General features: G+C 42.7%; 4 protein-coding genes across 17 annotated transcripts in view; 3 read left to right on the forward strand and 1 right to left on the reverse strand.

Moving 5' to 3' along the window:
- Window positions 1-986, forward strand: part of POU2F3 (POU class 2 homeobox 3) — a 75,713-nt gene extending 74,727 nt beyond the window's left edge. For both annotated transcript variants that reach the window (XM_045370906.3, XM_045370908.3), the window contains exon 12: window positions 462-986. In XM_045370906.3, the coding sequence (XP_045226841.2) occupies window positions 462-501 (40 nt within the window). In that variant the 3' untranslated portion in view covers window positions 502-986. The remainder of the gene's footprint in view (window positions 1-461) is intronic.
- Window positions 987-5,750: 4,764 nt separating this feature from the next.
- LOC141408530 (uncharacterized) lies at window positions 5,751-7,216 on the reverse strand. Its single transcript, XM_074015454.1, has 2 exons — window positions 6,414-7,216; window positions 5,751-5,886 (listed from the first exon to the last, which is right to left on the reverse strand). Exon 1 carries the CDS (start codon window positions 7,134-7,136, stop codon window positions 6,423-6,425), a length of 714 nt encoding a protein of 237 aa, XP_073871555.1. The 5' UTR covers window positions 7,137-7,216; the 3' UTR covers window positions 5,751-5,886; window positions 6,414-6,422.
- On the forward strand, window positions 6,607-14,576 carry TLCD5 (TLC domain containing 5). 5 transcript variants are annotated; one of them, XM_005579943.4, is made up of 3 exons: window positions 6,607-6,681; window positions 8,724-8,923; window positions 10,893-14,576. In XM_005579943.4, exons 2-3 carry the CDS (start codon window positions 8,725-8,727, stop codon window positions 11,429-11,431), a joined length of 738 nt encoding a protein of 245 aa, XP_005580000.2. In that variant the 5' UTR covers window positions 6,607-6,681; window position 8,724; the 3' UTR covers window positions 11,432-14,576. The 5 variants fall into 5 exon arrangements, with proteins under 5 accessions (XP_005580000.2, XP_005580001.2, XP_005580003.1 ...); XM_005579944.4 differs by having other exon boundaries at window positions 6,607-6,667; XM_005579946.4 differs by lacking the exon at window positions 8,724-8,923.
- A 2,610-nt stretch (window positions 14,577-17,186) lies between these two features.
- The window catches only part of ARHGEF12 (Rho guanine nucleotide exchange factor 12), a 149,637-nt gene continuing 142,282 nt past the window's right edge, over window positions 17,187-24,541 (forward strand). For 8 of the 9 annotated variants that reach the window (XR_012423805.1, XM_074015456.1, XM_074015457.1 and 5 more), the window contains exon 1: window positions 17,187-18,082. Coding sequence is in view for 4 of the 9 variants with exons in the window: in XM_005579949.4 (XP_005580006.3) it covers window positions 18,051-18,082 (32 nt within the window). In the remaining 5 variants the exon portion in view is untranslated. The remainder of the gene's footprint in view (window positions 18,083-24,541) is intronic. The other variant, XM_074015463.1, reaches the window with a different exon arrangement.

The following is a 24,541-nucleotide window of genomic DNA, read 5'->3' on the forward strand; positions in this document are numbered from 1 at the left end:
TGTGAGAGAGAGAGATTCTGCCTTGATTCAGAACAAAACAGAGATGTGTAGGTTACAGACCTAAGTTCGCCAGAAAAGATGAACCCACCTGTCCAAATCCAGGCAGTTCAGCAAGGCAGCCAGCTCTTATTGGCCAATTATTGCATAGCCCGAAACAATGGAGCTCCTCACCTACCCCTACTGAGAGAGAGAGAGAGAGAACCATATAATATACATTACTAGCTTTAAAAAATTGCTTCGAGGTATAATTCATATACCAGAAAATTCACCATTTTAAAGTGTACAGTTCAGTGGTTTTCAGTATATTCACAAGATTGTGCAACCATCAGCATTATCTAATTCCAGTATGTTTTTATTACCCCTCCCCCCAAAAACCCCTATACCTGCTAACAGTCACTCCCCATTCCCATCTTACGCCATCACATTACTAGCTTTAGGATTGACTTCTTTCTTCCTTCCAGATCTTGGTACCGATGGAATCATCCCACCTACCTCCACTGAGACCAAAAAGTTTCTCTGACTCCACCGGGCCCTGTATTCCGCCTGGAAGGAAGGGAATCATGCCTTCTATATACAGACAGATTGCTTTCCGAAGAGTGCAAGAAAATCCCCACTATCAATGAATCCAGACTCTTGCCTTCTTCAGGAGCAAGGGCCTCCGGAGATCCAAACTGTGATTGAACCAAGTGCAGACTCCCAATGCTCTTGAAATATATAGCCCCTCCTAGGAGCTTACCGTTTTCACCTTCCTTGCCTATGCCCTTGCCTTCTAGTTTCAAGTATTTTAGTCAGCTTCACTGTGGCAATGGTCTTTCAGAGAAAAGACTCCTTGCTGTTAATCTCCAACTCATCTGTGGGCTTCTGGGGACAACCATTTGGCTGGAGTGCCAAACACCGGAAGTGGAGATAATAGTTTTGACTCTGAACTTGGCCACAATCCCTGAACTGATCCCAAAATCTGTGAAAAGATTTGAATCTGATATCTCCACCAAAGCCTTGATGTTTTCTCTGTACAGCTAAGTTTTTTGACGGAATCTTCATCTCACCCCATTTTCTTTTTAACCTCGCCCCCTTTTCTACAACCAAATCCGTTCATTATTGTGCCCTTCAGGTCCCCTCCTTTTTGCAGAAGGCGTAAAAGAGCTGCCCTTGGTGGGTGCTCTGGGCATGTTGCGCTGCCCACCGGTGCCCTTCTGTCTGTCCATGTCTGCCTAGGGCTCAGGAGTGCCTGTTCTTTCCCTCTCTCTCTGTGTTTCTCTTTATCCTGTCCCCTCTCCTTTCTCCTGGTGGCAGAAAAGGAAGAATACAAGAGCAAACACACAATAATGACGGTGGCAAAGTACCTGTATATAGCCCTTTCCCATTTTTTTGCATTATGTTCTTAACTCCTTAATGTGGAATTTTCCAGCAAAATGTTTAACTCAGGTGTGATTTTTGAAAATGTCTCTGTAATATTTTATCTTCTTTAAAAAAAAGGGGGGGGAAATACCAAAGTGTGAAATACTGTGCTAGCTTCCAGAGTTCCCACATGGGCTGGGAACTTTTTTTTTTTTTTTTTTTTGAGACAGAGTCTCGCTCCCACCCAGGCTGGAGTGTAGTGGTGTGATCTCGGCTCACTGCAAACTCTGCCTCCTGGGTTCAAGTGATTCTCCTGCCTCAGCCTCCCAAGTAGCTGGGATTACAGGCGCCCACCACCATGCCCAGCTAATTTTTGTATTTTTAGTAGAGATGGGGTTTCACCATGTTGGTCAGGCTGGTCTTGAACTCCTGACCTCCTGATCTACCCACTTTGGCCTCCCAAAGTGCTGGGATTATAGGTGTGAGCCACCATGCCCTGCCTGGTCTGGGAATCTTTGTTAACTTCTTTGGGAACATTATCTCTAGAGTCTCCTTTTTTGTGGGCCAGTGTGTAGAGATGTAACATGAAGCCATTCCAGAAATGGTAACATAATAAAAAAGAAAAAAAAAAAGACAGCATATCTAGGAAACTGTTGAGATTCAAAGGAATCTCACTGTTCCTAAATAAATGTGTATAGTGATTATGAAAAGTATTCCACTGTTGATAAGAAGAGGTTTAGATTCTTGTTCTGTGCCTTTATGTCATTGTGGGGGGCATGTGAGTGCATAGAATGAAACAGGATGGCAGAAAATGTTTCAAATTGGGACATTAAGTGTATTACTTCCCAAACTGATGCTAAAGATGACACACATTATTACAGGGCCCTGAAGAATTCAGAGTTGTTACTCTCTGTAACAGAACTACCTTGAGGGCAGAGTAGGCAAGAGATTATTGTAAGTGGGAGGATGGTGAATGTTTAAGGTAAAGTCATTTGAACACTTAAGCGGTGGGGATTGAGGCTGATGTCTCATGTTTCAGATACCCTCAATGGCAATTATCCATTACTCACAACATAAAGCAATAAATAGTTAAGGCAGAGGATAATTTAATAATCACATATTAGCCAGGCTTGGTGGTGCACGCCTATAGTCCCAGCTACTGGAAAGCCTGAGATGGGAGGATCTATTGAGCCCAGGAAGTCAAGGCCGCAGTGAGCCATGATCATGCTGCTGCTGCACTCCAGCCTGAACAACAGAGTGAGACCCTGTCTCAAATATACATATTTGTCTCATATCTATATATTATATATATGTATGTATGTATATATGGCTTCAGAATGCATTGTGACTTTTGGTGAGGAGGTTGAAAGGCAATGAACCTATTCTTGTGGTTTTTCTTAGATTAATACAAATTTAAATAGTTACCGTTGGAGCTTGCAGTGAGCCAAGATTGTGCCACTGCACTCCAGCCCAGGCGACAGAGCGAGACTCCATCTCAAAAAACAAAATAAATAATAAATAGTTACCATTGCTGAGGTAAACGCTGACCTGTGGGAAAGAGAGGCCCTTCAAAAATGTAATGACTGATAGGGAAAAACTATTGGGATTAAACGCTTGTTGCAAATAATAATATCCACACAGGAAATCTAAATATTCATCATCAAGAGTTAACCGCTCCTTGATGTTTGAATGGGGCTTTAAAAATTCCTATTTCATGTCATGAAGTGGGAGAAGGCCTACTGGTAATGTTTCCTTTCTCAAGAAAAGATCTAGTTTAAAGGGGCCGGGTATGTAGCAGAAAGACAGCAAGAGGAGCCTTCGGCAGTACTTTAAGTACATACACATGCACGTGTGCATTCCTCCCTGTACGCTCATGGATGCCAGAGCCGACCCTTTTCTACAGAAGTCCTGGCTGCCTTGACATCCTGCTCAGGTGAGTGCTAAAAGCTGATCCTCTGCATTGTCCAAAACTTGGATTTTCATCCATTTGCCCATGATTTTTTATGAAAGAAATAAACAGAATTGTAGCCTGTTCAGACTCCAGTAGCTTTCCTTGCCAACTGACTTGGACATTGCTGAGCAGAATCAAGCCTGAAAGTGAGCAGGGTCACCTTTCATGTCTGCATGATTCTGTAAAATCTGTAATTCCAGGGAAGTTTAACTGAAGCTTGGTTCGCCGCCTCAGCATCTAACTAGGGACAAGAGAATCTAACAGGGACCACCAGTCATTGCCAAAGGAGAAATAAAAAAGATTGTTGCTGCTGCATTTCAAATTGTATTTCATACTCTAATGTTTAGTTGACTCAAAACGGGTGGGCCCAGCTGTGCACCCCTAAGACAAAGTAAGGACTTTTGGTCTGACTCAGAGACTGAGTTTATTAACCCCAGGACTCAAAGCAGGGACCCTGGCCGGAGCTCCCAGGTTGCCAGGGCTCCTCATGTGCTCTGAGTGCCCCCACCATAGCTCACTTACTGACTCTTCTGCCTCTTCCTTGTGTGGGGGGACCTCCTTGCAGTTGAGGCTTTTTTTTTTTTTCTTTCTTTCTGTATCCCTGTGGCTAACATTGTCACTAGCACATAACAGGCAATTATGTTTTTTAAATATAAAATTCCCTTCTTCCCTCTAAACTTTTAACGCCCTTCACTGAGATAGGAGTTGTGAATACAGGAGAATACAGTGCACACCTGCAGGAATTTTTAGGTAAGTGGAGGCAGCATATCTCAGTGGTTAAGGGCATTGTCATGCCAGATCCCTATTGACTTCAGGAAGGATAGCACCAGATTCAAGAGGCCAAAGACCAAGAGCCAACAAACACGACATAGGATTTGTTGAGGGGAACTTACATAAGAGGGATCCAGTGGCAACAGGCTGGACAGGAGAACCACCACTGCCTGGAGAAAGCATGCAGTTTATATAGCACTTTCATCTTACACCCTCCCACTAACAACCTCCACCTGGCAACATTCATTTCACATGAAACAAAGGGCCTTAGCCCCCTGTATGGCCCATGTTCCAAGGGCTGGGCCAGGGGCTCAGATGTTCCTCATAGATAAGGAATGAATCTCTGGGTTGGCCACGCTTGGAACACTAGACACACATTCAGGTGCGTCTGCACCCAGGGTCATCCTCAGGGTATACTTAAGGTTAACTGCAGTTAGGCGCATCTGCCATACAGGCATGATCTCCAGAGTCATATTGCCTGGGTTTGTACCCTACTCTGCCTCCTACTAACCGTGTCACCTTGGGAAAGCCTTGACTGCTCCATGACTCAGTTTCTCACCTGTAAAATGGAGATAACAATAGGTCCCATCCCGTATAATTGTGAGGATTAAATGAGTGTGTGTGTGTGTGTGTGTGTGTGTGTGTGTATATATATATATATATATATATAGTGCTTGGAACAATGCCTGGTACATTAATAAGAGCAATATAGGTGTTATTTGTGATTATTATTCTCATTGTTATTAAATTGGCGGAGAGCTTCCCATCCCCTGCTCTCCTTAACAGCCCAGAATTTCTGGGGGATGCTACCATTGACAAGGATCTGATTCGGTGGAACAGGGATTGTGGCCAAAGATAGGTACATCAACAAAATTTAATCCCAGGTCATGAAGCTTGAGCCTAGAATCCCCGTCACCCTAGGATAAAAGCCCGATATTTTAGGAAGAACTGGCTCCTTCCCTTTTCCCTTGCCCCCTCAGCCTTTAGACTCCTGAAGACTTTAGTACTCTGTTCTTTCATGGGAAACGATGGCAGCAGGAAGAAAGTCCAAAATCAGATGCTAAAAAAAAAAATACTGCAACAAAAACAAATGGGGGAAGAGGTTGAGCTCTGCATACTCTCCATTCAGTGAAGTGGATCCTTCCATGTTTTACTTCTCCAGACTATCATTACCTGTTATCCAGTCTATCCCAACACTTGTGTAACAGGCCTTCTCCAATTCATCTTACACTGATTTTAATTAAGTATTGCTAGAGCTGGGGTTCTCAACTTTGGTTGCACATTGGAATCATCCAGGGAGCTTTTAAAATGATTGATATCAACACAGAGATTCTGATTTACTTTTTTCAGAGTGTGGCCTGGGTATTAGGATTTTAAATAGTTCCCAAGTGATTCTACCATGCACCAAACCTACTAAATCATAATATTCAAGGTACAGCCTGCATAAGGTATTTGAAAACACTTCCCAAGTGGCACAGATGATCAACACGCTTCAGGAACTGTGACGCGCTTCCGAGATAGTTTTCCAGACTCATTTCACATTGATTCAACATACAAACATTTATTGTACCTGCCTCATGCTAGGTCCTACGGAAACAAAGATGAAACCAGTGCCTTTGCCTTTGAAGGGTTGGTAAGATAAACAACCAAAACTAGAATGTTTACTATTCCCCAGGCATGGTCTAAACACTCACATTTCTGCTAATGGTCGTCTTCTTTTGAGATTGTCTAGGTTCCTCAGCACCCAGGATTGCCTGTCCTGATCAATCAAGGCAGACACCGTCTTTATCCCATTCGAGCCTCCATTCTTATCGCTCAAACTTACTCTGCTCGGTATTAAAATAGAACCAGAGAAGAAAAGGATTTACCCAACTTGAAATACAACAGTTGGCATTTATGTAGTGACTTCCATGTGCCAGTCATTGTTCAAAGCACTTTACATACGTAATATTTAAAAATTCTCAAAATAATCTTATGAGATAGGTGTTATTACTATCCCCATTCTGAGGATCGAGGAAAGGCAGGCAACAGAAAAGTAACTTGCCCAAAGATATACCAAGCAAGGTTCACTCTCAAGACTTATGCTTTACTGCCAAGTTGGTGACAGGGCTGACATTGGAATACTGTAACTTCTAACTCTCAGGCCTGAGCACTTTCCTGCTCATCAGTTCCTGTTTCACGACTTAAATTCAAGCACACGGGCGAGAACAATGTCTTACATCCCCCACAATGCCTAGTCAGGCTGCAAGCACTTAGTAGGTACTCGATAAATTGATTGCATGAGCTGTCCTATTGAGGGGAGGGGAGAAGTGGATAATGATTTAAACAACAACAGCTAAACAAGAGCAGCGACCTGCAGGTCTCACGTCACCGCCAGATCCCTCTTGACTCCCCCGCCGGAGAAGGAGGACCCTCCCGCGCGCTTTCGGAAAGTCGGTGTCCCGGCTTCGGCTCTGCGCTCCATCCGCCCAGCCAGCAGGTGCCCCCAGACCCCCGGCTCCTCCTCCGCCGCCGTCACAGCCTCGTCCTCCCCCTCTGGTTCCTCCGCTTCCTGTTGCAGCGATCCGGACCCGGAGCTGCGGGCGCCCGGGCGCCCGAGGCTTCCCGGTACGCTCCGCCAGGTAACCGCGCGGCGCGAACCGCCCGGCCGGGGTGGGCACCGGGCCCGCGCGGCCCATTGGGGAAGGAGGCGGCAGAGGGCCCGGGGTGGCCTCGGAAGGGGAGCGGGCCTCCTACTGCCTCGGGCGCCCGAGGCCTTCCTGCGCCAAGCTGCGGCGCCAGCCGGATGCAGGGATAACGGTGCCTGGCTCAGGCTCTTGGTCCGGGCGTGGCCGAGCGTCGCAGGCACGGCGGCGCGGAGATGCGATCGCCGTCCCTGCGAGGCCCCGGGACCCGCGCTCACCGCCAGCCACGCCAGCTCCAAGGCTCCTGCTCGCCAGTCTGGCCCTGGAACGGGAGAAACCAGGAGAGGAGCCTTGGACCTTTGAGCGGCGATGGCCTTCCAAATGCCCTTCCGTTCTTTGGCAAAAACCAAGAGCAAAAAGCCGAAACTCACACAGGGAGTTCCCAAGGTCATAGAGTTGTGTCTGCCATTTACGAATGTCTGTTCTTTTATTTAAGTGATTGTAAATGGGCTGCTGTTTTCTCTGTTCTGCCAAGGAATTAGGATTCAGAGGACTCTAAAAATACTAATAGGCATATCCAAATGAGCTGATCCGCATTACTGGCCAGTGACCCTGGCCTTTAGAAGGAGATAGGGGAGGGCAGTTCTCTTCACCCGGGATACTTTGTATTTCTGGCCCTTACTCTGAGAATTGGCCTTGATATTTTACAAAGTTTATTTCAGAACTCCATGTCAGAACTGGACCGGACTGTAGAGTTCTCCAGTCCTAGTCTCTTTCTTTCCTTTCCCTTCCTCTCCTTCCTTCTCCTCCTCCTCCTTCTTTTCTTTTCTTTCTTTCTTTCTTTTTTTTTAAACTGGGGTTCTAGAGGTTAAAGTGATTTGCCCACACTCTTATGGCTAGTCTCTCTAGGGGCAGAGACAGAATTGGAACCCAGGTCTATTATGGACACACACTGTTTTCTTGAATGGAAATCTGATTTCAGATGAAAGCTGTACAGGCCTTGACCTTCGTAAAGCGCTTCCCTGGATAGCATTCTTGGGAAGTGGCTTGTGTATTGACTTCCACAGATATTATTTCACTGGTCAGAATAAGGTTAAGCAATAAGCATAACCATGCAGACTATTTCTGCTGAGATGAAGCAGATATCTGATATGTTTTTGACTTTCAATGGAGGAGCTAATGAATACTAGTAACAACATTTTGCTCATTTTTAGATTTTGGTCCTGTGTGACTAAATTGACTCAGTTATAGCTGTTCTTGTCCTAACGTATTTGTCACCAGTACAGCTTTCTGGCGTCATTTCATTTTTAACTGAATAATTGCCTTAAGTATATTTTTAGATCTCAACAAAAACTCCCCACCTCTTGAACCTTAGCATCCTTCTGCTTCACTCTTGGCAAATCTTTGGGTTGGATTTCAGAACGGAATAAAGCCAGGATTTCCCCCCAACCTCCAAGATGTCTGGACTCTTTGTTTAGTTCTATATTTAAGTTTATCCCAAGTTTTGTTTTTGACTGATAAACCTGTGACCCAAATCCAAACCTCAGCTGAATTAAGTATCAGCTTAAAACCATATTAAACTGCCATGTGTCATGTGACCTCTCACAGAAACCAAAGTGGCAGTGTTCTATTTTTTCATGAGTGCTTTTCATTGGGGTCTTTGAACTGTAAAGATATTATTTAATACATGTGCTTTATTATTTGTGTATTATTGCCCAAGCTCAGTCATCACTGGAGGGTTATTATTGACATTTACTTATCATAAAATGTGATGCCAGCCTACCAGCTCAGAGTGCGGTGCCTGGTTTCCAGTTTACAGCATTCACCAGTTGCTAACATGTTATCTCTGAGGAACGTGGAATTATAAATACAGCCATACTTAAATAGAAGATTCTTGGCTGTGTAGATAAGGAAAACAAGATAAGGCAATATTTTTGAACTATTCTATAATAGAAATGAGGACATATACACAAAATGACCCAATGCTGTTTTCTTAGGGTGCATTCTTTGTTTTTCTGGTTTTGGTCTTTTCATCACAGGATGGCATTAGCTCTGTGTCTGCAGGTGCTGTGCAGCCTGTGTGGCTGGCTCTCGCTCTATATTTCTTTCTGCCACCTGAATAAGCACCGAAGCTATGAGTGGAGCTGCCGGCTGGTCACCTTCACCCATGGAGTCCTCTCCATAGGCCTCTCCGCTTATATTGGCTTCATTGATGGCCCATGGCCTTTTACCCACCCAGGTAGGTAGGGGATTTTCCCTTAGGGATTTATGATTTGGGGGTAGTCTTAGAAGCATGGGACTTTTAAACAGAATTTGTACAATATTGAAGAATAATTCCCATTATAATTTTGTCTTGGAATCCTCATTCTTCTTCATTGTTAACTCTGATACTGTTTGTCACTTGTTTCTGCTTTTCATAACTCTCTACTTTTAAAACAAATTTTAAATTGCTTGTTACAATTTAATCAGAAATATAAAAACCATAAAGCCAATATCAACATGTTCCAAAAGACACAAATAGAACTGTATTATACATATTTTTGTCAACTTGCAACTTTTAATTGACTGTCTACTCAAAAGACAGCATCTTTCCATGTCTATGTTAAGAGGATGAGATGTTCCTTATCCTATTTGTTACTAGATGTACAAGTGTTACTTTCATAAGTATGCAATTTTTTTTTTTTTGAGACAGAGTCTTGCGCTGTTGCTCAGGCTGGGGTGCAGTGGCTCAATCTCAGCTCACTGCAAGCTCCGCCTCCTGGGTTTGCGCCATTCTCCTGCCTCAGCCTCTTGAGTAGCTGGGACTACAGGTGCCCACCCCCATGCCCGGCTAATTTTTTTGTGTGTTTTTAGTAGAGATGGGGTTTCACCATGTTAGTCAGGATGGTCTCGGTCTCCTGACCTCATGATCCGCCTGCCTCAGCCTCCCAAAGTGCTGGGATTACAGGCTTGAGCCACCGCGCCCAGCCAAGTATGCAAAAATATCACCCCCTTGTATTAATTGGTTGGGGCTGCCAAACACAGTACCACAGAGTGGGTGGCTTAACCAGGCGTTTATTTTCTTAAAATTCTACTCAAAAGACAGCGTCTTTCCATGTCTATGTTAAGAGGATGAGATATTCCTTATCCTTTTTGTTACTAGATGTACAAGTGTTACTTTCATAAATATGCAATTTTTATTAAAATTCTAGAGGCTGCAAGTCTAAGTTCAAGTTGTTAGCAGGGTTGCTTTCTTCTGAGGCCTCTGTCCTTGGCTTGCAGATGGCCGCCCTCCCACTGTGTCCTTCCATGGTCTCCCCTCTGTGTGTGTGTGTGTGTGTGTGTGTGTGTGTATGCATGCATATCTGTGTCCTAATCCCTTCTTTTAAGGATAACAGTCATATTGGATTACTCTAGTTACCCCATTTTAACCAGATTACCTCTTTAAAGGCCCTATTTCCAAATACACTCACATTCTGAGGTACTACTGGTTAAGGGCTTTAGCATATGAATTTGGGGAGGGGGGACACAATGCAGCCCTTAACTCCCCTGGAATATAATTTTTTAAAATATTTCTTTAGCTTCTCTTATCGAATTTCTGAGTTTTCCCCCCAAACTGTCAAACCAATGAAAGCAACTGTTAAGCTTTGTGTTTTATATGAAGGTTCTAAATGGTTTCAAATATGTCAGGTCCTTAAAACCTATGTTCCTGGACATGAGCACACACTAACTTCTGGGGCCCTCTCCGGAATCTACTTTCAGGATAGGTTAGGGCCACTGAGTGTTCAATAACGTAACCCATTAAGCTGAGAAAAAAAATCTGACATTCAGGAAACCATTATCCAAGAGTCTGGAAATAAATCTTTAGCAGGGTAAAAAAAAAAAAAAAAAAAAAAAAGTGTAGGATTTTAATTGAAGAAACAAAATAATTGGATTTTATGCTGTTCCACGGAGAGGACACAGATTCTTGCCTGTGTTCACTGAAGGATGCAAACTCATTGAAGTCAGATTCATTAGAACAGCGTTTCCTGAGGTCTGAACATCATTTAGTTTGATAAAGACCTAGATTTTATATTTTAGTCTATCTTTGGCCCTCCTTAAAAAGCACATGCCTGCCATTGTTTTTGTTTTAGTGTTCAGTAAGGTTTGAAAGACAACAACATAGGATCCCTGTGCAAGGTAGCACAATTCCCAGTCACTCACTTTGCTTCCGTCTTGGTTTGTTTCAGGCTCACCCAATACACCTCTCCAAGTTCATGTCCTGTGTCTCACCTTGGGCTACTTCATCTTCGACTTGGGCTGGTGCATCTACTTCCAGTCTGAGGGTGCCTTGATGCTGGCTCATCACACGTTGAGTATCTTGGGCATTATCATGGCCCTTGTGCTTGGGGAATCTGGCACAGAGGTCAATGCAGTCCTCTTTGGAAGTGAGCTTACCAATCCCTTGCTACAGATGCGCTGGTTTCTCCGGGAAACAGGACACTATCACAGTTTCACTGGAGATGTAGTGGACTTCCTCTTTGTGGCTCTGTTCACAGGAGTGAGGATTGGTGTAGGAGCTCGCCTCCTTTTCTGTGAAATGGTCTCCCCCACGCCTAAGTGGTTTGTGAAGGCTGGGGGAGTAGCCATGTATGCTGTGTCTTGGTGTTTCATGTTTAGCATCTGGCGCTTTGCATGGAGGAAGAGCATCAAGAAGTACCATGCTTGGAGAAGCAGGCGGAGTGAGGAACGGCAGCTGAAACACAACGGACATCTCAAAATACACTAGCCAAGGCTTGCTCCAGATTATGGATTGGGTTAAGTCAGCCATGGGAACCAGGTTGGAAATATGACTGTTATGGAATTATGCTTATAACAAACTTAGGTTTCAAAAAAGGGCTAAATTTATTGATCAGTTTGGTCAGTCTTCAAGCCGAGCATATATCAGTATTAAAACACCAACTTCTACAGTGGCACAGTTGTCAAAAGTGAGACTACTCCATGGTAGCTGGGAATAAGTCAGAGCTGTGAAGTGAGTACAACTGGCATTTGTTTTCATTTGCGGTGACCCTGGGTCCTCCTGTCCCTGGGAGGTTTGATGTTCAGGCAGTTTAGAAAGGAACTGGAAAAAGATTAGTGCTATTTCTTGTTCCTTTGAGAAGTAACTCTTTCAATAAACACTTATTTCTGCTTTTCATGTATCTATTTATCTAAGTTTACCCCATTTACTATAGTGAGGGGCTTTCAGAAAGAGACACGCATTTGGGATTCTGAACATTAGATCGGGGAATTGGGCCACTTAAACAGAGGGGCGTAGGAGGGCGAGAGTGAAACTGTGGCAGCGAGGGGGAGCGTTACTTACTGAACCTCCTATTCCAACTGTGCCAGAGGTGCCCAAGACCACTGCCAGGTTCCATAATTCTCTGGGAGGACTCAGTGGACTCAGCATATAGTCTTATTCATAGTTTTGATTTATTATAGTGAAAAGATTCAAAGAAAAATCGGTAAAAGGAAAAGGCACCTGAGGCAAAGTCTAGGGTAAAGCAAGCACAAGTTTCCAGAGTCCTCTCCCAATGGAATCACACAGGATGTGCTTAGTTCCCCTAGCAGTGATTTGTGACAACATGTGAATGGGCTATCTACTGGACAAGGTCATTACAGACTCAGTGCCCAAGGTTTTTACTGAGGACAGGTCACCTAGGCAGCCTTTCCCTGGCAGATAGCAAAATTCAAGATTTTCAAAAGGAAAGCAGGTGTTCAGCATAAGCCATATTGTTTGCACAAACAGTTCAGACACAGTAAGCCAGTCTTATCAGTTAATGGTGGGAGCCCTTCCAAAATCTGAGTTCCCAAATGCCGGCCAGTGGCCAACCCTGTAATCAGGCCTCTCCAAGGATAGCAGTTTAGGCCTGCTATGTTAACTCTTTTCTGCACAAAACCTGTAGAGTTAGGGCTTTGGATCTGAGATGAATGAAGTGTGGGTAGATTTACTGAGTCCTGTTACATGGGTTCTGCCCTACCAGGAAAACTATGCCAGTTCTCAGGGCTTTTGTGCATTAATCTCCTAGGCATTTGAGGCTCTGACTAAATTCCATAGGGATTTATCATGTGGATTCCACTGTGCTTGAGATGGCAGTTTAGATTTCAGCTCTGCTGTACATATTGCAAACTAGAACCAAAGACTTTAAAGTGTGTACTGGCCTCAGGGGGATGAGGTCAATTTTTTTTTTTTTTTTTCATTTTAGATACATTCCCTTTTAGTACTCCTGCTTTTCTTATTTTTACTAAAATGGTACCACTCTATGAACAAACTAATACAACAAGGCCAGTCTTGAAAGGAAAAAAAAAAATAATTCTTAATGTGACAGTCTTCAAGAGAAGCAAGAATATAAGCTTAGAACAAGGGGTTAAGAATCAAGAATTCCTGGGTTCTTAGTTTAACTAATTTTGCTACTCACTTGCCAGATCATGTGGATAGGTTACTTGTTTCTTCTTTGCCTGAGTTTAAACCTATTGTGAATGAATGAAATACCCTGTAGTATATTTCATAGAGACATTATGTGGCATTTTATTAATGGAGGTCTTTCTTGTAGGGCTTTTATGAAAACATGAAGTATTTATTTATGTATTTATTGATTATTTATTTTTACCATGTTATTTAAGTCAATGGTGTTTGATTAGCTCAGTGGGTGAGCAAGCATATGGTGCTACTGGAGTCAAAGCTGGTCAGTAGGAAGTGTCAGTTCATTCCATGGCCACTGGTAATCTAATGTAATGAGTGTTTTTTTTTTTTTTTTTTTTAAGATGGAGTCTTGCTCTGTCGCCCGGGCTGGAGTGCAGTGGTGTCATCTCGACTTACTGCAACCTCCGCCTTCTGGGTTCAAGTGATTCTCCTGCCTCAGCCTCCCGAGTAGCTGAGACTACAGGCGTGTGCCACCATGCCTGGCTACTTTTTGTATTTTTAGTAGAGACGGGGTTTCACCATATTGGCCAGGCTGGTCTCGAACTCCTGACTTCATTGACCTGCCCGCCTCGGCTTCCCAAAGTGCTGGGATTACAGGTGTGAGCCACCATGTTCAGCCATGAGTGGTCTTGAAAATGGAAAATGGTCTTGGCCACAGAAATCAAGCATGAGGGAGTGGTTGGAATGGTGTAAAGTCATCACTGTTCAGGAAACAGTAACTTTAAATGCATGTTAACAGTGCGTCTTTAAAAATGAATGTCATTTGCTTAAAGAGTTTTGCTGGGCATTGAGATAATCTGACAGCATCTCCACTTCCTGTTTTTTTCTTAATCTCCACTTTTTTTTTTTTCTATAATGAGTGCCCCTAAAAAGCTGGTGAGCTTCTTTCCAACAAAATTGCGGTCAAAGTAGGATGCTGGGGAATGCTGATTTTAGCAAGACTCGTAGAAAAGAGTGGCTTGGCACATAAGCTTAAAAAAACAGAAAAAAAGCTGGCTCTTGAATTTTGGCACAGTGCAACCTGTTCCATACCAGACAAATGAACAGGCTTAATCTGGTACCAATTCTTTTTCTCTCTTACTCCTCAGAAATAAAGGGACTGCAGATATTGTTGTTTTGGGGACACTTTCATGGGACTATATGTAGATTTTTTTGAATGGTGAGAAATATGAATAATCGGTAAGGGGAAGGGAATCCCTCATTTCAGCTTTTCTTGATGTTATTACTAATAACTATGAAAAAACTTCTGAGAGAACAATGTGAACTGAAGATGACTCAGCAGTTAAGATGATGCTAAGTTTTGAAACCACAGGTAAATGAAGGGCTAATGAATGTGTGGTATACTCGGACAAAATGAAGTACTCATTTGCACTGGATTACTATGTAATGATAACGAACACTGTTCAAGAAGGATTTATATTTCCATAAGATTTGTACTAAATTTTATAAAAGTAAAACAACTTTTTATAAATCCAGAGTCTGTCTTTATATTTTTGTGGTGGTTTTGCCAACAAGTTAAAAACAGCCTTTTGACCTGTAGAAATGTTGACCTGTATTCATACTTACTAGTGAATATCTCTAATCTGCTGTTCATTATCCATCATTCCCCCTATTTTGTCATTTTGGGGGGTAACAATTGACATACAGAAAACAGTTTGCCAAAAGAGAGAGGAAGAACCTCAATGTGTTTCTTGTTCTGCCACCTGTTTGGACACTTGCCTTGAAAATGGTGATGTCAAGTGAGTTGACATCAGACATCATCTGAAGACAGCTGGAGGCCCTGTCTTGAGGACTGTACTACCAATGCCTAAAAGAGTCTGGGACGCATAGTAGATACTTAATAAGCATGTTGAAAGAATGGACAAGAGGATGAGAATGTGGTTTAGAATAATCCCCATTGGAAAACCTCCTCAAAGAGCATGTCCAGTGGATTGGGTCATCAATGTCATTTTTCTAGGTAAAGTAATACTGACCCTGAGGAGTGTGTTCTACCTAGACTGGCTTGACTTTCTGAAGGCATCCATAGTTACAGCCTTTACAACAGTTGAACTGCCAGCAGCTTTAAAGAGGCTTTCAGGTTTTTTGTTTGTTTGTTTGTTTTTTAAATCATCAATGCTTTGTAGGTGACTACAGAGATTTTCCATCATTAAAAAAAAAATTAGTTCTGGAATGAATAACCACGGCTTAATTCAATCTTTTGCTTACCATCTTCTGAAGCTTTCCCACAGCAAAATGCCTTCTTTGCTCACAGCTAGAACCGTGGGTCTGTTTAAGTTTGGAAAGATCTTGAAAGCAGCTTGCCAAGAGGTTTTGTATGCAAGGAAGAGAAGGTGAATTAGGAAACTTTCCCAGTTTGTTTTATTCCTGAAGCTTAAGTATTGAGGCTTCCCTCAAGTATTAAGGGAAGAGAGGAACTCATTTTTAAAATGCATGATTTGATGAGTCATTGGGTTCAATTAATTTGATACTTACACTGTAACATTATTAGAATAGGGGAAAATAAGATATTTAATACTTTTAAGAAAGATTTATTAAGTTTGGGAATAAGGTTTGCATTTTGGTCAGTGTGTATATATATATAGAGAGAGAGATGAATGGGATTCGTTCCAGTTACATGTAAACACTCAATTTAAGAGTCTTCAGGGTAGAATTGTCATGCTAGGATACACCAGCAGGTGGCAATGTGTCCTGGTCTCATCATTAGGAAAGTGCCTTGGCTAATCTGCTTCTATTCTTTCCAAAAATAAACATTACAAAATTAGCTGGCTGTGCCTTGAACCTAAAAATCGAGCAATAAAGAGTCGTCTCTGGCCTCTGTTTATCTTTTCCTTTTTTTTTTTCCACCCCCCCCGTTCTAACTAACGTCAGTGTGAGCTCATGCCTCTATTCGGGGATAATGATCCTTTCATGAACTGTTGTGGAATGACTTTTTGCAACAGCATTGTTAAGAGGTAATTGTTTCCTCTCTCCACATCCACTGTTTATTAGATTTGATTTGCTACTTGGATTCCACAAAATGGCTGAAATTCCTTGCCACCAACATAGGTTTACGCTCAAAAGTCTGAAAATAGTTGGATAAAGGGAATAGCCTCTTTAGACGTTTGCAGGCAGAACTGAAGAACTGCATTATACGTGGTACCTAAATTGCCATAATACTGAATTATTCAATCATAAAACTAGATGAGTATCTAAATCTCTCTACCCAGAAGGGGAAAAAAACGAAAAAACGTTTGGAACCCTTCAGAGAGAACCGTAATGCTATTTACTGGATAAATATACTTCATTTTCTTCTCCCATTTCTTTCCACAACACGCTTGTTAAGTCGCCATGCAAAGCACCATGCCTTCTCAATTTGGCAAATAACACATTTCATTTTGCCAAGGCAAAAACAGCCTAAAAGCAATATTTATACCGAGAAGCCCTGGCTGCAGTCCCCAGCTGCTCTCCCTCAGCCCTGCGCCTCCCGCTCCCGCCGCGCTCTCCCCCCGGAGCCGGCAGGTGCCCAGGTGAGCGGGGCCTGCGGAGGCAGCGAGGGGCGCCGGCCGGGCACTGGTAGAACGCTTGCAGCCAGAAGGCAGGAGAGAGAGTACATTCCCTTAAGGAATAAAAGTTTCCAGGACAAGGGGGGCTGGTAATTTCCAAAGAGCCTCCCAGCACGATGTCCTAGGGATCTGGGGGGCGCTCTCAGGAGGTCTCTGGTGAAAGTAGACTTAGTACAAACTGGCCTCGAAAGACAACGTCTCGGCACTCAGGGGCCCAGGCGCCGCGGGAGGTTGGTGGGCCTCCCGGGGCTGCACGGGTCCCACCTCCCTCCGCCCCGCAGGACTACTTTTCCGCTCCCCCAAACAGGGCTCCGGCGGAGGCGTCCTTACAAGGGCGGGAGCGCAGCACTGAGCGGCGGAGGGATCCCGGGTGAGGCGGCTTCCCGAAGTCAGAGGGGAGGGGGCCAAAAAAGTCGGCGGGGGACGGGAAGCGCGAGCTCGCGCCGGACGCGGCCAGGGCCGGGAAGCCAGAACCGGAACCGGAACCCGCGCGCGCGCCCGCGTTTGCGCGGCCCCCACCGCCGCCGGCCTCCTCCGCTGTCTGCGCGCGCTCCCGCGAGGGCCTCCAGAACCCGGCGAGCCGGCCCTGCGCGGGGAGAAGCCGCCGCCTCCGCCTCCGCCTCCCGGACCAGGGCTTCCAGGCCGGGCCGGACGGGCATCTCCCGCCCCTCGCGGGGAGCGTCGGGGAGGAGCCGCCGCCTCTGGCGACTGCGGAAGAGTCCGGGCCTCAAAGGGATGGGGAGCAGCCCGCGGCGCTGAGAGACCGGGGTCCCTGTCACCTCGGGCCGCGGGACCCTCCCCCGGCGCCCGCGGCTAGTCCCAGCACCGGGAGCCTGGTGGGGGCGGCGAGCAGAGGAGGAGCCCCGGGCCCGGGACATGGAACCGCGCGAGCCCGGCGCGGGACGGCCGGAGACGCGGCCAACGCTGCGGCCAGGAGCAGCCGGCAGCCCCAGATAGAGAGCCGGGAGGGAGGGCCCCGGCCCTTGCCGCGGCGGGGAGTTCGAGGCCCCGAGACTCCGGAGGAGGAGCCGACACCCGTCCCAGAGCTGATCCCGCCCCAGCCCCGGCGGGAGTCGCGGGTCCCCTTCCCACGGCGCGCGGACTTCTCTCTCTGAGGAAGTTTCTCCTTGTGCCTTCTGGAGGATTTGTCGCTAGCTCGACTCACTCTGGACTGACTCGCTCCCTGGCTTTCTCAGTTTGTTTTGGGAGATAACTTGTTTTCCTCCAACCCGCATCCGTTGACCCCTTCCAATCGGATGGTCTAGATGACTGAATGGAGTTTTGAGTTGGACTTTTGTGTCCCTGACGGAGTTGGGCCTGATCCCAGAGCACTGGGGGTGGGGAGGAGGTGTTACTGTAAAATGCAAGTTGGATAAAAGGAGGACCTATCGCCAAGGGCCCCAATGAGTGGCACACAGTCTACTATCACCGACAGGTTGGTATGAATTCCTCCTTCGCTCGGCCTCCCGGAATCGGGCCCGACCTAGCAGGGGAGTCAGATTGTCTTTGGCCAGCGAAGTTGACAGGCAGAGGAAAGAGGGTTGTTTCGGAGCAGTGCAGTTAGCCTGGGGTTGCTGCCGAGTTATCCAGTTGATTGGCTTTTGGAAATGTAATTTTTCCGGAGAGAAACTTCCCTCCCGATTCTCAGAGAAGGGGGAGGCAAAACCATTATTGTGGTTTTCCGCCTGTAGTGTGCATTAGGATTGTGTACTCGTCTGGAAATCAGAGGAGAAGGTCATTTTGGGTGAAGGTCGGTGCCTGAAGTCGGCTTGGTATTGGTGTATTATTTCTCAGCTTTAGCCCTGTCCTGCAGTAGGTTCTCAAGACAATTACATTTTATGAATTTCTACCTGTGAACTTAATGTTGAGCCTACTGCATGGTGACCTGGGAACTTGATCTCTTTGAGATGTTGACCTGCACAGTGTTTAATTATTATCTAATAACTTTCCAGAATGTTGACATTACCAGTAAATCACAGGTTCTTGCTGGAAGCAATGTCCAGGAGCTGAAGAAATGAGGGTAAATCATGGGATTTGCTTTTAATTCTTGTATTTAAATATTTCATCTTCCAGAAACACTTGGCGTTTAAGAGAGATAAACCGTAAGCATAGTATAAGCGCGCAGCTGAATTTGTTGAGTTCTGTGTCTGTCCTTTATAGCACTTACCAGTGTTGCATGGTGGTGTGTGGCGAATGGAGCTAGACCATGTGTGGTTGAAGTACAGTTTGCTTATCCTAAGTTACTTTTGTTTATAGGGCAAGGGATAAAAAGTATATTGATTCCTTGACCACATTTCATTTCTCAATTTCATTATGACACTGCATGCCAGTCCGAAATGTCAGCTTGCTTTATTTTTAAGTTAATCTTCAAATTATTATATCATGAAAAAATAGATCAAGTAACTGAATTAGAGGGTCAAAGCTCTTTGATAAAAAGTGCAACAATAGTGCTTCTGCACAAAGTAGTCTAATTTCCTAATAAGAGTTTTACCCAATTGTAAGACTCATTTGTTGATTTTAAAAGGGCCAAATTCCATTATCATACCATAACAGCTACTCCAGAAACAGAACTTCCTCTTCCTGTTGATGCTTTCCAGCATCACATGAATGTTCACTTAAAAGAGTCCGTTAAATATTTAAAGCATTTATATTTACTCTTTGTGTATTTTTCAAAGTGGGTTTTCATTTTCAATGAAATAATTTTTAACTTTTCCAAGAATACACGTACTGTAAGTATTGACAATGCTTATCTTGCTTTCTTCTGGTTATCCCCATTTTTCCCCTTTCAGGGTGTTTCACTTCTGAGAAGTCACTTTTACCGGTGTGGGGATAATTGTTTTCCTGGTTCATTCAATTATGGCTCTTTCTGTTGAGCCTGTAAACAAAAGTCTTAGTAGGAACTAATGTAATGTTGGTTTTCATTGCGATGCTGAGGTGTTTAATTTATAGAAACAGAACGAACTCATTCCACACACAAGTGAGTTAAAAGCCCTCAAGTAATGATTTTTCTTCAGCATTGCTTCTCAGAGATTTTCCTTGTCTTCTGGTTATCTTGGAAATAGAATCTTGGGACTTCTATCCTCTTTATAACTTAGATGGCATATAAACATTCAATAAGGATGAAATTGTTGAAAGCCTGTTTTTTTGTTTTGTTTTGTTTTGTTTTTTTTGCCAGGCACTATGCTAGGCACAAGAGATTACAAAATGAATATTGTAAGATTAATCTGCAGATTGGTTTGGGCATTAATGTTTTTTGAATAGGTTCAGGTGCTGCTGCCTAATTTTACATTTTTTTTTTTTTCAAGAAAAGAACCTTGGAAAGCCAATTAATAAGCACTACTGAGACCTGTTCATAGGATTTTTTTTTACTAGGGTCTTTTTTTATTAAGAATTATTCCTATTTGACCACATTTAAATATATTTCGTAAATATAAAGCATCCGTTTGCTGTTAAGATAGTAATTGTTCCTAATTTGAATATATGTTGTGAAATCTGGAGGTACTGGTTTAGTAGTATTTCTCTGCCAAGGTGTCTTAACAAAGTTATGAGTATATAATAGTTTCTAGCTTTCTCTCAGCCGTACCTCATCCTTTTTTTGCAGTGTCTAACTCTTACTGTAGGTATATTTTGCTGATTCTAGAGCTATTGGAAAATTAACAGCGCCAGTGTAGCTTTTTAGATAGAGATCCTTTCAAGTTTGAAGTGCTGTATGTGGTATGGCTTTGTTTCGTAGAGTGTGCAGAACCACCAGGCCAGCTGTGTGAGTTAGAGTTCTTTCATTGTGGTGCTTCTGACTACAGAGTCTGTCTGTCCTCAGTTGAAATCAGACTAGCTGGTTTTGGGCGTTGTTCTGTTTTGCAGTTTGTGGCAGGCGACACATGGCTGAACAAGATAAGGGTTTTATTCTTGTGTTAGGGACGTGCTGGGGCTGGGATGGAATTCAGCTATGTTTAGGCTCTGATTGGTCACTTTGGATACTCAGAACTCTGTTACATCCTGTTATTATTTTGCAGTTAAATCAACACATTTTGCTTGCTCTCTTCTCTTTCCCTTCATCTTTTACTCCCCAGTCCGCACCCCTTTTCTTAAAACCTAAAACTCGAACTTTTTCAAAAACTTTGAACTCAAACTATGTTCATGGTAGCTATTACTTCTATGTAGTATATCCAAACAGCTTTTTAAAAAATTCTAAGCAATTTATGAGCCCTGGAGTCTGTAGTTTTCATCATTTAGAATGAGCACTTGACAAGTGTAGAAATGTCTGATTGCTGCTTTATAGTCTGCATTGATTGCTGCATTCAGTCTTAAAATATATCCCAATTGTTTCCAGTCCTCTTACATGTCTTTCTTGTATCCCTGATAATTTAGGGGTCCTATAGCAATTGGAGTTTCTTCTGAGAGGTAGAGAGGAGAGAATACCCTTTCAGTAGACTCAGTAAATGATTTCAGGCCAGTGTCTATAACATTGAATTTTCAGGGACAGTACAGGTAGGAAAGTTATAAGGTTCTTCCTTGAAATAAATGGACTTTGTTTTGTCTAGGGCTTATGAATTTTGTAGTTTTTGATTTATAGATAAAGACAGGTTTTTGATTTAATTTTTTTAAAGCACTGAATTCAGCTTTAAGCTGTTTAACTTAAGCAAATTTTTTAAGTGAGTGTGGAAACCTGTGACTTTACATGCCTGTACCCAGCAATTAGCATTTTCATTAATGATACTTTTTTCTGTCAAAATTGCCAAATAATGCTTTTGATTAAAAAAAAAGAGCTACTCATGTTTATATGTTATTTTCAACATTGCATGAGTCATCTGTCTGCAAGGTAAAATTATTTGTAACCTTTTCTTGTAAAGTCAGCCAGTCGATAAGTACAAAATTGAAATGGGGGCTAAAGATCACAGTGTTTTGTATTCAGTTTTGTCTTTGCCTTTTTAGTTCAGTATAAAATCTTGAGTCATAAAAGTATGCAATAGTACATTCACTTGTACAGTTTTACATGAGTCAACATGCAGAGTCTAAAGTAACTTTTTTTGAAAGTACAGTGTTGTAATCTTCCTGATTAATGGTACATTTATATGATGCTCATATTCAGTGAGGTGACAAGAGAAGCTCTATTTGAAATCATTACAAAAATATGTTAACCCTGGAATACCACTTAACACATTGGTGGTTTCCAGTTGTTAACATGTATATATCATTGAGTTAACACGTAGGGTTTTTTTTGTTTTTTGTTTTTGAGTCTTGCTCTGTCACCCAAGGTGGAGTGCAGTGGCGCGATCTCTCCTCATTGCAACCTCCGCCTCCCAGGTTCAAGCGATTCTCCTGCCTCAGCCTCCTGGGTAGCTGGGATTACAGGCGCCCACCACCACGTCCAGCTAAGTTTTGTATTTTTAGTAGAGACAGGGTTTCACCACATTGGCCAGGCTGGTCTTGAACTCCTGACCTTAGGTAATCCACCCGCCTTGGCCTCCCAAAGTGCTGGGATTATAGGCTGGAGCCATCGAGCCCAGTGGTTTTTTTTTGTTGTTGCTGTTGTTTTTTAACTAAGTTTGAATTTTTAGTTTAAGAAATGAAATTTGAGGTGAACATTCATGGAATCCGTAAATGGTGAATTTTATATATTTTTCTGTGGAGCATTGCGATTCCAGGGAAAACAGTTGGAAAATATTTCATTATACATATGTGGTTGCCTCTTCTAAATGTCATCAGAGGTGGGAGTAAATTGCTTCCCAAACTGATATGGGTCACAGAAACAGCAAGATAACATACTGGTTCCCAGGGAATTGAAGGGACTCTTTTGCATCATGGTTGTCTGAGATTATTAGAAATGTTTCTTATATAATTTCTTGTTTCCTAGAAATTGACCATGACACATTTTCAGGAATAGTAGCTTAACTTCCTGTGGTCTCTTCTGTGAAAACTTGGTTTTGATGATGTTCTTGAGCTTTATTTGAAGACGTGCTCCTTTCCCTTATAATAATTACAGGTTTTCAGAATAGTGCCATGTGAATTAAAATTTTTAAATCAACAAAATTACATTTTTGCCTTCTTTTGAGTAAAATACCATTATGTATGTAATGATATCCTGTAGTAGTATAATTATTTAACATTTGCAATATTTTCAGTTCAGTACTGGGCAGATCATGTTTCTGTCATTTACACTTTAAGCTAACTCATACAGTTTAAGTCAAGATTATGCAACTAGAAAGGACAGATCCAAGTTTTAGCCTTGATTTTCTGGCTCTCAAGTCCCCCATTTTTTTTTTTTTCGTTTTAAATTATTGTCTTTCTTTGTACTGTATTTTTCTGTGCTTTTTTCTTTTAGTAACTCTCCAGCTTGATGAAATCAGTTGAATTTTTCTCTTACAGCATACTTTCTAGTACCTTACCCATTCTAATTTTAAATATCTCTTGAGGATAAAGCTTTTGTCACTTCCTCAGGAGACTGAAGCACAATCTGATAGATCTTGCTGTCAGGAAGTTTTTCCTGATCTTTAGGTCTAACTTTTCTTTTAAGTTGTCCTGTTACTTGTATGTACTTGCTGTACCAAGCTAAATAATGCTCTCCTCCCATTTTATGTTTGTATGGTATGATTCTAAATGTTTTCAGACGGTTATTCATTATGCTTTCTGGTCCCCTTCCCTTACTCTTTGCTTAGCCAAGCTGTATGCTTTCTGTTGATCCATTGTCTAAAAATCAACTTGTTTCTCTTAACATTTTATTAGCTTTTTTCTCAGTTGCCCTCCTAGTGCAAAAATAAGGGTAAAGAGATTCTCAAGGTCATGTTGATTCAATTTTATTTTAGATAGTCTTTAGAATGGATACGAGATATGTCACAGTCAAATGAAACAGATTTATGGCCGGGCGCGGTGGCTCAAGCCTGTAATCCCAGCACTTTGGGAGGCCGAGACGGGCGGATCACAAGGTCAGGAGATCGAGACCATCCTGGCTAACAAGGTGAAACCCCGTCTCTACTAAAAATACAAAAAAAAAAAAAAAACTAGTCGGGCGAGGTGGGCGCCTGTAGTCCCAGCTACTCGGGAGGCTGAGGCAGGAGAATGGCGTAAACCCAGGAGGCGGAGCTTGCAGTGAGCTGAGATCCAGCCACTGCACTCCAGCCTGGGCGACAGAGCGAGACTCCGTCTCAAAAAAAAAAAAAAAAAAAAAAAAAAAAAAGAAACAGATTTATACAAACAGCATGATTACCAAATCAACTAATTAAGCAATTACTCATGTTCTAAAAGGCTTTTTACAAAGCGATTCTTTCAAATATGAGTACCCTCAGTGTAACAAATGTTATCAATTCTATGACAAAAGGGTAGGGTAGAAATAATGTTAGCCACTTTTGATTGAAAATCATCTTGTTGCAATATGATGAAATACATCAGGAAGTTTCTTATTTTTTTTTAGTGGTTTTTCAGTCCATTATCTTAAATTGTAGGTGAAAACATTCCTCATTGTTTGGTGTATTTTTACCTTATAGTTTTGTCTCCTCTTATTTCCACGTATTAGTGAAATAGCAATGCTTAGCAGTATTTTTTTCAGTAAACTGGATATTGTGAAAATTGAAATATTTTACTTTCTTGCTGTTGTATTTACAAGAATTGTTAATGACAAGACACAGTAATAGAAAAAGTGCATCTTTAGATTATTATAAAATCTATAAGACTGTAGACCTTTTGAATATTTTATTAGCATATTTTCTTTGGTACTAATTTAGTTTCAAATTATTGAAATAGATGTCCTTGTTTTGTATTTTGCTAATATTAATATTTTGTATTTTGGTAATATTAAAATTTGCAAACATGCCAAATTTAGAGCATTTTACTTTTTCAACTTAGAATATCTGGAATCATCAAGATAGTCATTATAGGAAAGACCGCTGTAAGGCAGCTT

This window comes from Macaca fascicularis, chromosome 14 (genome assembly GCF_037993035.2).
Source record: "Macaca fascicularis isolate 582-1 chromosome 14, T2T-MFA8v1.1".
Lineage (NCBI taxonomy): Eukaryota > Metazoa > Chordata > Mammalia > Primates > Cercopithecidae > Macaca > Macaca fascicularis.

Bases quoted from the DNA above. Each gene is read 5' to 3' on its own strand.
- LOC141408530 (XM_074015454.1), bottom strand. From the start codon at position 7,136: ATGACCTTGGGAACTCCCTGTGTGAGTTTCGGCTTTTTGCTCTTGGTT.
- TLCD5 (XM_005579942.5), top strand. From the start codon at position 8,659: ATGACCCAATGCTGTTTTCTTAGGGTGCATTCTTTGTTTTTCTGGTTT. The intron at 8,924-10,892 runs GTAGGTAGGGGA...GGTTTGTTTCAG, and splicing joins ATGGCCTTTTACCCACCCAG to GCTCACCCAATACACCTCTC.